Source organism: Bos grunniens, chromosome 29 (assembly GCF_055505025.1).
Source record: "Bos grunniens cultivar Pamir isolate PY7600 chromosome 29, Bosgru_T2T1.0, whole genome shotgun sequence".
In the NCBI taxonomy this organism is placed as follows: Eukaryota; Metazoa; Chordata; class Mammalia; order Artiodactyla; family Bovidae; genus Bos; species Bos grunniens.
In genome coordinates this window covers 1114208-1128237 of record NC_141193.1, presented here as the reverse complement: position 1 = coordinate 1128237, position 14030 = coordinate 1114208, and the positions used below count along the sequence as shown (strand labels likewise).

General features: G+C 68.9%; 1 protein-coding gene across 21 annotated transcripts in view; it reads right to left on the bottom strand.

Annotated features, from left to right (window-relative positions):
- Positions 1-1697: 1697 nt before the first annotated feature.
- Positions 1698-14030, bottom strand: part of BRSK2 (BR serine/threonine kinase 2) — a 49191-nt gene continuing 36858 nt past the window's right edge. For 3 of the 21 annotated variants that reach the window (XR_015157424.1, XR_015157425.1, XR_015157426.1), the window contains 9 exons: positions 12602-12662; positions 11713-11920; positions 11356-11404; positions 7883-8006; positions 7149-7329; positions 6961-7050; positions 6685-6779; positions 4625-4672; positions 1698-3113 (listed from right to left, as the gene is read on the bottom strand). Coding sequence is in view for 15 of the 21 variants with exons in the window: in XM_086383293.1 (XP_086239419.1) it covers positions 4335-4672; positions 6961-7050; positions 7149-7329; positions 7883-8006; positions 11356-11404; positions 11713-11920; positions 12602-12662; positions 13410-13433 (1075 nt within the window). In the remaining 6 variants the exon portion in view is untranslated. Of the gene's footprint in view, positions 3568-4200; positions 4673-6684; positions 6780-6960; positions 7051-7148; positions 7330-7882; positions 8007-11355; positions 11405-11712; positions 11921-12601; positions 12663-13409; positions 13434-14030 lie in introns of those variants that run through there. The other 18 variants (XM_086383294.1, XM_086383308.1, XM_086383302.1 and 15 more) reach the window with 15 other exon arrangements.

Genomic DNA, 14030 nt, shown 5'->3' with positions numbered 1-14030 from the left:
CTCGCCTCTCCCAGGGCGGGCGCCACTGTCAGCTGAGCGCCTGGACCGGCCAGGGTGGGCTCCGGGCAGGGCAGAGGGAGGGCTGAGCGGCAGCTGCACCCACGGCTGGGTGTCCCGCCCACCGGCTCTGCCCCAAGTAGCGCGCAGCGCCCCCGCCCAGGGTTACCCTGGCGGGCAGCACCCACGCCGGTCGGTGGGTCACCAGGCCTGCAGCGTCATCCTATGATCCTTTTTGTTTTCTGCTAGGGCGCGTTGAAGTCTCTACTTCACAGACATAGTGCTCAGTGTAAAGTGCTCCGAAGGCGTCTGTCTGCACACGCTGATGTAGTTATAGGAGTAAATAGTAGCAGCAGCAGCTTTTGGCTTAGCTTGCTTTGGTTTCTTTTATTTACAACCGAGAGAGAGCTTGGTGTAGAAGCGGGACTGCGGGAGAGGGCGTGCCCCCTGAGGGAGTGCGCTGGTGGGCTCCCACGGGAGGCTGCGGGTCGCTGGTGTTGACTGCGGTGTCCTCTTCGGGGGATGCCAGTCGAGCCCACGGAGGCCGACTCGTCAGAGCGCAGACTCTAAGAGGGCCAAGGGGAGAGCTGAGGCGGCCTGTGGCAAGTCAGCTGGTCTCAGTGAAGACACGCAGAACCGTGGGGTCAAGAGAACCTCTCTGGAGGCCGGTCAAGAGCCAGACAGCCACGCGCCTTGCCAGGGTGTAGCAAGCAACCCCCTCCCTCCACCTGGTTCTTAAGCTGAAGTGAACGGGACACCACCAGTGCAGGGACCGCAGCAGAACCTGGGCCCTCAGCGATGGGGCGGTTTCCAGCGTCGCCCCCCGGCCGCAGACCCTCGTGAGTCTGGGGCCGCTGCAGCGGAGGCCCCAGGCTCAGAGCTACGCCCGGGAAGCCCGGCGCCTCCAGCACGAGGGCCGAGAGGGGAGCGCGGGAACCCTAGGCCGGATCTGCCCGCCCCAGGGCCAGACGGCAGCACCTCGGAACAGCCGGTCGGGCGGCTGTGGGCCAGGGATGGCGCCGCCCCCCACCACGGGCGAGACGGCCGCCCAGGCCGGTCGCACTGTGCTGGTGCGGACGGCTGGGTGCACAGTCCCCTCCACACGCGGGGAGGCGGCTCCGCGGGCCTCGTGCTCCCCGCTGGGGGCCCCGGCCAGGGGCTGCTCTGCGTCCCTCCTCACGGCCGCATGGTGACTCCCGGGTGCTGCCCTTGAGACATGGGGCTGGGTGGCCCGCGGCCCTCGGGAGGCTGGGCCTGTCCTTGGCGTTGCAGCGACGGGGCGGGGGCGGGGAGGGGCGGCTGCCCGCCTGGGGGTCGTGGTGCCTCCACCCCTGGCGGGAACCACGCTGCCCTGCCAGCCTGCTGTCCCAGGGCTGCCCACCCGCCTCGGCCCGTCACTCCGGGGCTGGGCCACACGCCCCTCTGCCTCTCCCAGCACAAGGGAGGGCTGGAAAGGAAGGTCATCGTCCTGGAAGGGCCCGGGTGCGGTCTCAGGGTGCTGGTCTCGGGGAGGCAGCAGAGCCGCAGTGGCCGGGCGGGGGCGCGCTCGCCCGGTGCCCGTCCCCAGCAGCGTGCCCTACCGGCGTCCGCGCCCCACCCGGCCCCGCCCCCGCCGCCGGGCAGACGTCGCGCCGTCACGCTTGCTGGCTCGGTCCCAGGCCGTCCCACGTCCCACCCGCCCGCACGGAGACTGGCGTGGGTGACTTTACGGAAGGAATTTATTGTTCGGAACTAAGTTGCTCACAGTTATTTGATGGGGGTACACGGGGTGGGAGCGTCCGTTTCCGTGACGTCTGTGTGTCCGAGTACAAAAGAGGAAGGCTAACAAGAGTATTGCTTCCCGGTCCTCGTCTCTGGAGAGGCCCCTCCCACGGGGACCGCGTGGCTTTTGCTGTTATAGGTGTTTCGTTTTTTGTTATGTACTGAGACCCCAGCCTGGGGCGGGGTCAATGGAACAGAAGCATTAAAATGTGTCCACGACGGGCGAGCAGGCAGGTGGACGCGAGGTGGACGTGTGGCGGCCAGGGCATGCAACCCCGCCTGCCGCCGCGGCCCTCCGGACGCAAGGACTCGCTGCCTTTCTCTTTGTCCTTGGTTGTTTTTTTTTTTAACTTTTTGTCATTTTAGTAAAAAAAAAGCCTGCAATGCCCCTGCTGTCTTGCATGTTATGTGTAGGGGGCCAACTCGGGCCTTCCCCAGGTCCCACACTCGGACACAAAACCAAGATGGGGCCTGGCCCGGGCCCCCCAGGATGGAGTCACGTCTCCTCGGACCGAACCTGGGACAGAGCGAACCACGCCGTTCTCTAAATATATTTATATGTGTGTGTATAGAAAGAACCGAACTCCAAGTCTAGCCCTGACCCGCGGCCCGCCCCCACCCCCAACACCCTTCTCCAAAAACAACCAAGAAAAAAAGTTTATAAAAATATCTTGCAGGAATTCTTTAAAGTTTACAGTAGCTTGCCGGCACTGCACCGGCCGGCTGCCCCCAGCACCCCGACGGCTCTGTCCACGGGGCACCTCGGCCCAGACCCCACCCTGCCCAAGACACACACACGCACACACACAGACAGACGGACGGACAGACGGCAGGACGGCGCTGCTGCTGCCCCTTCCCTGAACAGAGAAGAAACTCAATAAGTTAAAACAGCAAATAAATAATACTGATCTCGGCCAGCCTCGGGGCAGCGGGCACGCTGGGCCCTGGGTCTCTTTCCACCTGCGGCCCCCAGGGAGCTGGGGGTGGGACACGGCGGGTCAGGTGGGCGGCGCTGAGGTGCATGGACGAGGAGCGGCGGGGTGGGGGGGGGGCGCGCCAGGGAGAGGCCGAGGCGGCAGGGCGAGACGACTGCTTCGCCCCCTCGGGCCCGCCCCGGAGGCCGGCTGGACCCGCCGAGGGCGCTGGTCAGCGCGCGTCCAGTTGGGGGCCTGGGTCCTCCTCCCCATGGCCATGCGGAGCTGAAACTGGGCAGAGCTGCCGCGCGGGCAGGCGGGCGGGCAGGCGGCGGGAGGAGAGGGCGGGTCTGCGGCAGCTGCCTTCGGTCAGCCGGAGTCCGGCGGAGAGCACGGAGGGCGGCCTCGTGGAGGTGACATGTTAACTTTTCGGGATAATTCCTGGTATCAGAGTGGAGACAGTGGCGTTGTCAGAGACAGGCAGAGAGAGAGAGCAAGAGAAAGAGAGAGCGGGCCCGGTCGGCCCGGCCTGGGCTGCGAACCCCGGGGCCCCCTTTCCTTTCCTCCCCGGCTTCACGACAGTCTAGACGGACAGACGGGCGTGGCCCTGGGTCCACCCGGGCGGGTGGGCGGGCAGCGGGCTGCACGAGGGGAGGGGGCTATGTGTCTGTCTAAGGCTGCTCCCGGCGGGCGGCGGGCAGCCCCGTCCTGGCCGTGTCCTTGCCCGCTGGGTACTCGGCGTCCCCTCCAGGGCCGGGGCCAGCGGCCGCGGAGTCCCCGAGTGGGCCGTGGGCACTCCGCTTGGCGGGCGTGCTGGGGGCCTGGGCCGCCTGCCCGTTCTTCTCGTCTGAAAAAAGTTGTTTAATTACGTCAAAGAAGTTACTCAATGGGCTGCCTGGGTGCACAGAACAGAAGACAAAAGAAAAAAAGAAAAGAGAGAAAAGGAGGGAGGGAGGGAAGAGAGAGAACAATAGACGAATGAGCCAGGGGCCCACTAGGGCGTCTGCGCGGGCGCGGGGCCGCGGCAGCAAGCGGGGCTGGCGGCCGGGGGCTCGAGGCCTCCGGGCGGCGGGCTGGGGCCCAGGCCGGCGGGGACCCTCCTCCTCCACCAGGCCTCCCGTCACCCTGAGTCCTCAGCGGCTGGAAGGCCAGGGCTGGGCGGGACCCGGGGACTGGAGGCCGGAGCCAGTGTGCCCGTCACACTCCTCCTGGGAGGCCTGGAGCCCCGCCCCTGGCCAACCCGGGTGGCACAGCGTGGACACAGAGGTCAGCAGCAGACAGACAGACGGATGGATCAGTGGACAGGCATGGAGCTTGGGTGTGGTGAGGGCTGGGGCAGGCAGCCAGAGTGGGGGCCCTGGTCCCGGAGAGACCGTCCTGAGGGAAAAGGAAGGGGCAGCCGTGGGGGCCCAGCCCCACAGGGGCCCTGTGGTCCTGGCCCTGGGGCACCGCAGGCCCTCCTCCTAAGCCAGGCCCCCACCTGGGCAAGAACAGGCAGGACCCCCATCTCTGCTCCAAAGATGAACAGCAGGAGCCCTGTCCCGCCCCGTCCAGTGGCAGAGGGCCTGACCCAAGCCTGCAGCCCAGGGGCGCCCTGACCTGGGGCCGGAGCCCGCAGCTGGGAGCCTTGCTGGCCTTGGGGCCGAGGCGCCCCTTCCTACCCTAAGTCTTGGAGTCCCTCCCTGGCCTGCCCTGATCTTGGGCCGGGCCTGCGACCGCTGTGGGAGCTGAGTGAGGGAGGCGGCTGGTGGCAGAGCGGGGGTGCTGGGCACAGCCGGACGCCTTGGGGGCAAGCGCGGCCACGTGTGCGTGTCCAGGCCCCTCAGGTACACAGGGACCCCAGGACAGCCGGGGGTGGGGGCAGCACCCGCCAGGAGCAGGCTGCAGGGGGTGCGGGGGTGAGCAATGGGGTGACAGGCTGGGGGGCCCAGGTGCGCGTGAGGGGTTCTTACCACATTTGGAAAGCCTCCCCGTCATCATTTCCATACAGTTAGTGGTGTCTGGAGCACAGAACGGAGAGAGGAGGGGAGACGTGTGAACACAGCTTCCAGCTCAGACCTCGAGCTGGGGGGCAGCCTCAGGCCGGGCCCTGGGAGGGGGCGGGGCCCCGGGAGGGGCGGGGGCATAGGGCGTGGCCAAGGGTGGGCGGGGCTGTGGCCAAGGGGTGGAGCTAACGCAGGCGGGCTAAGAGGGCGGGTGCTCAGAGAGGCGCCAGAACATGGAATCCGGGGCTCAGCGAGGAGATTCCTGCCGGAGCTGCACAGGGCTCGGCAGAGGGCAGCGGAGAGTGGGACCCCTCTCCTGGGCACTGAGGGGTCATGCCTGGCCCTCCCTCCCCTCTGACTCTGGGTCCAGGGCACTCGCTTAGAAGCTGAGAGGTCCAGGCCTCTGGCTAGGGTCTGTGCAGGCCACCTTTGGGTCCTCAGCCTACCACTCACACTCTTTAACGTGGTGGCTACAAGGTGCCCCTTAGCCCCAGACTCAGGGAGGCACCCCGTTCCCGACTCTCTCCACCCTCTGCTGGGCCAGGCCGGGTGGGCTGGGGGTGGGGAAGGCAGCCAGGCCCTCTAAGGGCCCCTCCCTGGGCTGCAGTGGGGCCCTGCTGGAGTGGATACCAGGTCTCAGCCTGGTGCCCCAGAGGGACCCCAGCTTCTGCCCCCTCCCCACATCCAGTGGCTTTAGGAATGAGCTCTCTGGATGAGCGAGTCCAGTATGAGAGGGAGGGACCAGGTAAGGGCCCTGGGGGAGGGGCTGGGGTCCCAGCCTGGGCTCCCCAGGTCCAGGGCTCCCTGAAGGAAGGCAGGGCAGACGGGCTTGGCCCAGAGCTGGCACCCAGCAGTCTCCAGGGAGGCGGTTCAGACCCAGAGCTGGCGCGGGGGTGGGGCCCTGCAAAAAGGGTCGGTCCACCAGGTTTGTTCCTGGGCCGGCGCCTAGCGCGGGGGACACTGGCTGGCGGGAGGGGGCCCCCTAGGGCGGGACTCTGCCTGGCCAGGAGCGCAGAGAGCCCGTGTCCCTGTCCTCCAGGCAGTTCGCCAGGCCCCTGCTCGCTTCCCCGGACAAGCTGTCCTGCCTCAGCTTCGGCCTCCCCCTGGGAGCGCTGCCTCCTCTGAGGTAGGGGCATTAAAGGCACAGCCCCCAGGCCAGCCAGCTCCCAGGGCCGGGGGAGTGGGCCCCCTCCGTGGGTCAGAGCCCTCCATCCAGCCCCAGCCCCCCCACCAGAGGGGCACACGTGACAAAGAGGCGAAGGTGGAACACAGACGATGAAATGAGCATGGTGGGGCGGGATGGACGGGGGCCGCTCGGCCTCTAGGACCCCACACACAAGCACAGACGGTTGGCCACGGGGGCCCTGAGAAGGGGGCTCTGGGCTGGACCCTGCGCTCCCCAGGCCCCACACGGCCTCGCGGTCAGCTGGCATCTCCTGCCGCAAACCCGCGCCACATGCCCTCCCTGACACGCTGCTCACCGATCGTGCACGAGCCCCAGGGCTCACCCGCACCCACGCAGCCACAGCCCCCTCCCCGCCAGGGCCCAGCCCTGCTGACCCGCAGGCTCCCGGGCCTCCAGCGCTGCAGGCCTGGGCAACGCCAGCCCCTGTGTGCCCCCTCTAGGACCACTGGGCGACCCCTGCTTCGCCTGGACCTCAGGCCCCCATGTCCTGCCCGTCTAGGGGAGGGTGGGTGGCAGACAGCCCCTCACATCAGCCAGAGAGGGTACCAGAGTGGGTACCACCCCCCGCCCTGGAGGATGCTCTCTGGGGGACCCCAAGGGCGCAGGGCCCCGGCAGGACCTCGGTCACTCCAGAGGAGCCCGCTCTCGCTGGCCAGGGGCCGGGCTGCCCCGTGTCCAGCTGCTCAGCTGGGTGCTGGGCCCGCATGGCCTGTCCAGGGCCGGGAGGCAGCTGCTGGATGTATGGGTGGGCGCAGGGCGCCCTCCTCGGGCCGGCCTGGCTCTCGCAGAGGACCTGCCCACAGCCCCCTCCCTGCCCCGGCGGTGGGGCCGGACACCTTACCTGCCAGCGTCAGAGGCTACTCTCGTAGCTGGTGGCCACCTTCTGGCCCTTAAGCCCAGCACCCCAGCTTAGTCCTGGAGCTGGCGGGGGGGGTTCTACAGTGGACAAGAGGCGCCTTTCAGTGTGGCGTGCGGCCCTACCTCCCTGGTGTGCAGAGACGCCGCTATGCGGGAGCGCCCTGCTCCCTGGGGGCGCGTGGCTGTGGGCCAGGCGGCTCGCAGAGGGGCCGCACCCCGTCCCCAGCCCTCGGGCCGCCGAGCCGGGCCCCTCCCTCACCTGACAAGTGCTGGGCAGAGGGTTGCTCGTGTGTGCTCAGCAGCTGGGCCTGAATGGTCTCCACGACCCTCTTGAAGCGGCGGCTTGGGCCTGGGGGAGACAGGGCGGGTGAGGGGCAGGGCCAGCGGGGACCCCCACGCTGCAGCCCCGCGCCCAGGGGGCAGCCCCGGGCCTCCCCAGCGGCTCACCAGACAGGAGCGTGAACGTGACCGAGTAGATGCCGTTCTCCTTCTGCGCGGCCCCGCCCTCTGTGTACGTGATGTCCACCTGGAACTTGACCGGCTTCTGGAACACAGCCGGGCCCCCCGTCGCCTTGTACTCAGCCCGGAAGCTCGTCTGGGAGATGACGCTGTGGCTGAGGCTGGGGATCTGTGGGCGCAGGCCGCGTGAGTGCGACCTCCCCTCGTGGAGCCGCCCGCCCCCCGGCCCCCAGGCCCCAGCAGCGGGGGCTTTCTGCCTCAGGCAGGTGGACCCCGACACAGGGCAGAAAGCAGGGCTCAAGCGGTGGGAGGGGAGAGGCCAGGCCAGAGCTTGGGCCGCGTGTAGGGGACACGACCCCCAGGGTCGAGGCCCGGCTCTGCTGGATGCAGGCCTGTGGCTCTGGTCAGGCTGAGCAGCCTCTGCACGGAGGGGCGCGGGGCTGCAGGAGGCAGGCAGCGGGCACACAGGACAGGGTGCCAGGCTCCCGGGGACAGTCTCGAGGCCCCAGGCGAATCCCCCAGACCTGCAGAGCCCCCCGCCCCACGACGAGGACGCAGGCCCCTCCTCAGAGTGGCTGTGCATCACCCCACCTCAGTGAGGGGTCCCCGGAGGCACCCCCACACCTGGCCTGGGCCCTCCCCAGGGGACACCCGTCTCCCGCCCCCCTGGCCCTGCCCAGGCCGGGGTCCCAGGGTCAGGGACCTCGTGGCGAGAGGCTCACCGACAGGAAGGCGTGGACGATGTCGGCTTTGATGGAGCTCAGCGGCTTGTCCTTGATGACCACGAAAATCTGCTCCTCCTTCTCCAGGCTGATGAAGTTCCCGAACCAGGACTTCTTGGCGAGCCTGGGTGCGGGCAGACGGCTGGTCAGCTCAGGGCATGCCAGCCAAGCTGAGCGCTGGCCTGTCCACCCCCCGGGCTGCAGGCAGCTCGCTGTCATAACTGGACCCCTTCCCTGGCCCCACCATCCTGACCCTCAGCCCACAGCCCTGACCCCCACCATCCTGACTCTCACCCCACAGCCCTGAACCCCACCATCCTCTGACCTCTGACCCCATCATCCTGATCCTCGGCCCACAGCTCCAGCTTTGACCTCATCACGGTGACCGTGACCCCACAGCCCTGACCCCATCCTGACCCTGACCCCTACCCCAGCCGTGACTGTGACCCCACAGTCCTGACCCCCCCATCCTGATCCTGATCTCTGACTCCATTATCGTGACCCTCACCCCACAGCCCGTGCCTTGACCCCATCACAGTGACCGTGACCACACAGCTCTGACCCCCCATCCTGACCCTGACCTCTGACCCCATCCTGACCCTCATCCCACAGCCCGTGCCTTGACCCCATCATGATGACTGTGACCCCACAGCTCTGACCCCACCCATCCTGACCCCCATCCCAGCCGTGACTGTGACCCCATCTGGACTCCACTATCCTGAGTGACTCCCCACCCTAACCGTCCCTCCATCCTGACCCTGACCAGCCCCGCCCCGAGGCCCGCAGCCCTCAAGGTGGTCCTGCGGCCACCCCCTCCCGCCTGGGTGTGGGCAGCACCTGCTGACACCCCGTCAGGAGGGGAGGAGGGGAGAGTGGGGGGCGCCCTGCCCTTGAGCACACCTCGACCCTAGCCTTGCGTTACGCTGCTATTTGGGGGCGACTTGTGGAGCGGCCTCCCTGCAGCTCCCAGGGAGAGGTGCCCATCGGGGGCTGTGTGGGTGGGGCAGGTGGGGGACCCTGTGCATATCTGCCTGGGGTGGGGGACAGGGACGGAGGCAGAAATGGGGGCTGGGGCCCGGATGCCACCTGCCCTCCCTCTGTGCCCGGGGGCTGGTGCCTGCCGCCCCGCCCAGATCACTCCTGGAACACGGAGCTCGCTCAGACCCCAGGGGGCCGAGCTGCTGCGTGGGGCAGGGCAGGGGCCACCCCAGGGACCCAGGGCGGCAGCACCCTCTCGCACGAGAGCCTGCACCTCACGGGCACCCAGCCTGCCCTGCCCATCGTCCCCTGTCCCTCTGCCGCGTCCGAGGCCCCCCTCTGGGCTGGGCCGCCCCCTCAGCGCACACGTCCTGCCTCCCACATTCAGCCCATGCGGGCCTCTCCCACGGTGGACAAGGCTGGGACTCGCTTCTGAGCAGGAGGGCAGCGGGCCTCTCCCCCGAGATCAGGCTCTGAAAGGCCGGCCTCCCCCTGGCCAGGGGCCTCCACCTTGTGTGGACAAACTGACACGGTTAGACACAGCAGGACAGACGGACGGGATGGGGAGGCCTGTGCAGTCAGGAGCCTGAATCCTGCTGGTGACCAGCTGAGCTTGGAGGTGGACGGAGCCCTGGATGGGCCTTGAGATGACCATCACTGACCAACGCTGTGGAGCGGGGCCTGACCCCGAGGCTGGCGGGTGGACGAGAGCTGGTGGGAGCGCCTGCCCGATGCCAGGAGCTCAGCCGCGGACACAGCCAGGGCTCCACAAGCAGGGGCCCCGCCCAGGCCAGTACTGCTCGGGTGGCGCTGGCAGCGTGAGCAGGTCTTCAGCTCGCAGGGCGTCCTCCTGTGCGTCTCCCCTTTCTCTTGCCCGTTTCCGGAGCTGGCTCTGGGGCCCGTGGCAACGCTGTGGCGGCAGGCAGCCTGCCCACAAAGGCCGTGTCCACTTGTGGGGCCGGAGCCGGCCTCTGGGTGTGGCCTCCGAGGCAGAGACCTGCCCTTCCCGGCCCCTGGCGATCGCCGGCCACTTTCGCCTCCTTTCGCACACCCTGCTGGCTCTGCAGCTGTCGGCGCGTCCAGAGTTCCGTGGGCCTCAAGTTCAGACAAGGGCCAGGAGGTGGCTCTGGAGCCCGCGGTGGGGGCCAGCGCCCCGTCTCCCTCGATGACAAGACTGAGTAACGGGAGCGCTCAGCTGTGCACTCAGCGCCGGGTCTGACAGCAGCCTGAGGGGCTGGGAAGGCCTGTGTGGTTCAGTTCGGGCCCGGCTGGGCCTGTTGGTGAAGGCGTGTTGTCTGATAGCAGCTCTTACACGTGCTGACGCGGACTCAGCCTCACCCGCTGGGGGAAGGCGCTGAGAGCAAAGGCTGGGCCTCCCGGAGGAGACAGAGCTCCCGGCCCGAGATGAGGTGCCGGCCTGGTTCCCGCCCCTGGAGCTGAGAGCCTGGGCCATCGTGCAGGCCGGGTGTGAATGCTGCGTACACACGACGGACCGAGGCTGCGACCACGTGGAGGCGATGTCTCCCGGCCGAAGACCGCAACCTCATGAGGAGCGGGTGCCGGGGATGCCCCTGACCCCAGGGCCACCCGTCTGCTCCCCCGTCAGCCACACCCACTGGGTGGGGGGCAGGTGCCAGCCAGGGCCCTTGCGGGGGGACCAGGCCTCCAGGTCTTGAGAGTGGGCGCGAGGCTGTGGGCCGCCTGCACGGTGCTGTCTGCTGCTCTGCGTAGACTTTTTTTTAAGCTTTTCTAGAAAACCTAACAAGTTACAAACGTGGTTGCCAGAGCTGCTGATGACGGCAGGAAATCCTGACCGAAGGGACACCAACGGGGGGTCCCAGAGGCCCCGAGGCCCTGCATCTGGGGCTGGTGGCCCTCCGGCTCCACCCCGGCACTGTGTCCACAGGCCCACGTGGGGTCTCGATGCTGTGGTGACAGAGCTTCTCCTGCAGTGAGGTCACGGCGACCCTGCCCATGGCCACGCCACAGGTCTCGTTCACACAGTGAAGGGAGAAGAGGCTGGGGCCTCTTGGGGGTCTGGGCCCCAGACACAGGGACTTGTGTCCAGACGTCCAGCGCAGCACTGCCTCCCTGTCGCCTCAAGGCCGCGCTTCCGCCTCTCGTGGGACCGTGGGCGGAGGCCCTTCCTACAGGCACCTCACAGCTGGCCCCCAGGGGCTCGGGGCCCGCCAGCCTCCCCGCGTGGAGCCCGTGGCTCGCAGCAGGAGCGGATGGTCACTCTGAAGCGCGGCTGTGCCGTCCCTGCCACCCACACTTCCTGTCCCCTGAGCTGCGGCTTCGGAGCAGACCTGGGCAAGGCCGTGTCACCGCCCTGGCCCCGCACCTGCCCTGGCACTCAAAGGTGGAGACACAGGCGGCCCCAGCACCCTAGTGACCCTGGCCTGACACCCAGGGTCCATCCCGGATGCCCACACACTCCACAGCAGCGGGAAGGAGCCAGCAGCGCACACTCGAGCTTGAGCAGGGCCACTTACTCTGGGGACGACTCCGGGGTCAGGTTGGACATCTCCTCGGGCGTCGGAACTGCACACGAGACAGGGAGAGAGCGCGGTGACCGCCCCGCCCCGCCCCCAGCAAGGCCACGGGCACAGGGAGCTGTCCAGTCTCCTGGTGCTGAAACCAGGCTTTGCCTTCTCTGGCCTCCAAAGGGCCTTGCTGTCTCCAGGAGGTGGCCACGCCCCCCATGCCCTGCCCGTTGACACGGTGCGGCTGGTGTGCTCTGCTGGCCAGGATGGACAGGGCCTCCGCCCCCCCCACTCTCCCAAGCCCGCCCCCCACCCTCCCTCCTGAGCTCCCCCCACTGGCCCCCTGCTGTGTCTGGCCACTCTCACCTTGCAGTTTCCGGCGGTGGAAGCGGGGCGACCCCAGGAAGCTGTTCTTGATGGAGTTGAGCCGCGTCCTCCAGGGCACCCCTCCCACGCTGGGGCTGGACGGCGGCGTGGGGTTGGGCGTGCCCGCCGGGCTCTCCTTGGGCGTGTGCACAGGCGTCCCCTTGGGGGTAGGGAGGGGACTGCCCCTTGGAGAGGGGTGAGGGGTCACCTGTATAGTGGGGACAGATTTGGTGTTCGGTTCAGTCCCGGGGGTTGGGAGCCGGGCAGGTGATGGCAGGGCGGGTGGGCCCGGGGGCAGGGCCGGCTCGGGGCTGAGGCCCCCTGGGACAAGGGGCTGGGCCTGGGTGCCAGCCGGGAGTGGGTTGGACTTGGTGCCCTGCAGCGGCTTGTCGGTCAGCTTGGCCTTGCTCGGCAAGGTCTGGGTCTTGGGGTTGGGCCGCGGGGCGGCCTGTGGAGGGAGGAGGTGTCCGGGCCGGGAGGCGCTCCGGCAAGCTTCAGGCTCCGCGGAGGTGGCCGAGGGGCAGGCCACAAAGGGGAGCTCGGGGGGCGGGGGAGGCAGGACGAACTTTCTAATAGGCTACAGGGCAGGCAGGAGCCACAGGGGAGAGCAAGGGGCCTCCCAGAGCCCAGCGCATGCCCCGCCCCCGCATGCCCCGCCCCCGCAGGCCCCGCCCCCGGCAAGTACACACAGCGCGAGGAGGACCCCAGGCAGGAGAAGGGGGCAGGCGGGTGGGGGAGCATTCGCCACAAAAGAAACCGACAAACGAGAAAACAAAACAGAAAACGTGCCGTTAGCAGAGCAGCCAGAGCCCCCAGAGCAGCAGGCAGGATGGGGGTCCGCCCGACCGCCCCCCGCCCTGGGGGCGCCCTGCTGGGCGGGGTCACTCACCCGGGGGCTGCTGAGCGGGCTGGTGGACAGGCCCGAGGAGGCCCCACTGATGGACCTGGACCTGGGGACACAGGCGCGCAGGCGGCTCAGACGGGGCGCTCCCGGCGCCTCGCCCCTCAGGCGGCCCCGGCCCAGCGCAGGCCTGGCAGTGCCCAGGGCGGGCCTGCCGTGCCCCCCGCCTCGCACCAGGCCCAGGAGGGCCCGGGCCCCTGGGGGTCATCGGAGCCCCATGGTGCAGCCAGCGGCCTGGGGGCTCCTCTTCCCCCCACGCAAAAGCTGCCCCACATCCGAGGCCCAAAGCCCCAGGCCCAGAGGGCAGAGAGGGGCCCTCAGCACGGCTCTCGAGCCTGATGAGCAGAGGGATGTGGGAGGCGAGGCTCCCAGGGCCCCCTCTCCACACACCCACTGACCCGAGCCCAGCTGAACCTCCAGGCTGAGCTGTCGCAGACCCAGAGTCCTGCACTCTGCCGAGCGCCTCACCCCCTGGCGCCTGGGCACCAGCCCAGCCCCTCCATGCCCACAGCCCACCCGTGTGGCCAAGAGCCGCCCACCGCCCCCTCCTCGTTTGCACGGCGCCTGTGACGGCCGTCAGCAGGGACGTGGACTCTGTCCACCCCAGCCCCGTGTGGCCTGTAGACTAGGCCTGGGCACGACCACAGAGAGGTCACTGGCCAGCACACCCGGCAGAGACCACTGCGGCCACTGCCCCCTCGGGGCAGAAACTGGACACCTCTCGGGTTAGGGCCGGGCCTGCCGGGCCTTGCTCCACCACCCACGTGGCCTTGAGGGAAAGGAGACGCCCGCTCACCCCTGGGCGCCGGCACCGGCCATCCTTAGAGGAAGGAAACCGGAGGGGTCGAGACAGCCACAGGAGAGAAGAGGACAGAACAGAGTGAAGGGCGGCCACACCGCCCGCCCGGCCACACCGCCCTCGCCGCAGCCAGCCCCTGGGCCTCAGGGAAGAGCCGGGCCCCGCTGGCCAGGCCCCCGGCACCCATGGGCTGGAGCCCCACGGCGACGACCCTCCGACCCGACGCAGCCACGGAGCCGGCACCTTGCCCTCGGCAGCCCCAACCCAGTCCGCCCATGTCCGCCGGGCAGGGCCCGAAGCCCTCAGACGTGAGAACGGAGCGCCCACTGGCGGTCCCAGCGGGGGCCCACCCTGCACCACGGCCGGCAGGGGCAGCAGCTGCGAGCTTGCTGCTCAGCATGAAGGAAGCAGAGAAGCAGCGGCAGAGAGACGGGGCCGCGTCCACGCCCTGCTGTCTAAGCCTGGAAGCTGAGCTGCGGGAAGGACACGCCAGTGCAGAGCAGCCGGGGTGGGAGGGGGCACGGAGGGGGAGCCGGGGGGCCCGGGGCCAAGCGAGGCCCCGCCATGGGCGCTGCAGGGCAGTGGGCCCTGCAGGCGGGGCGCCGGGGGCCTGGACGG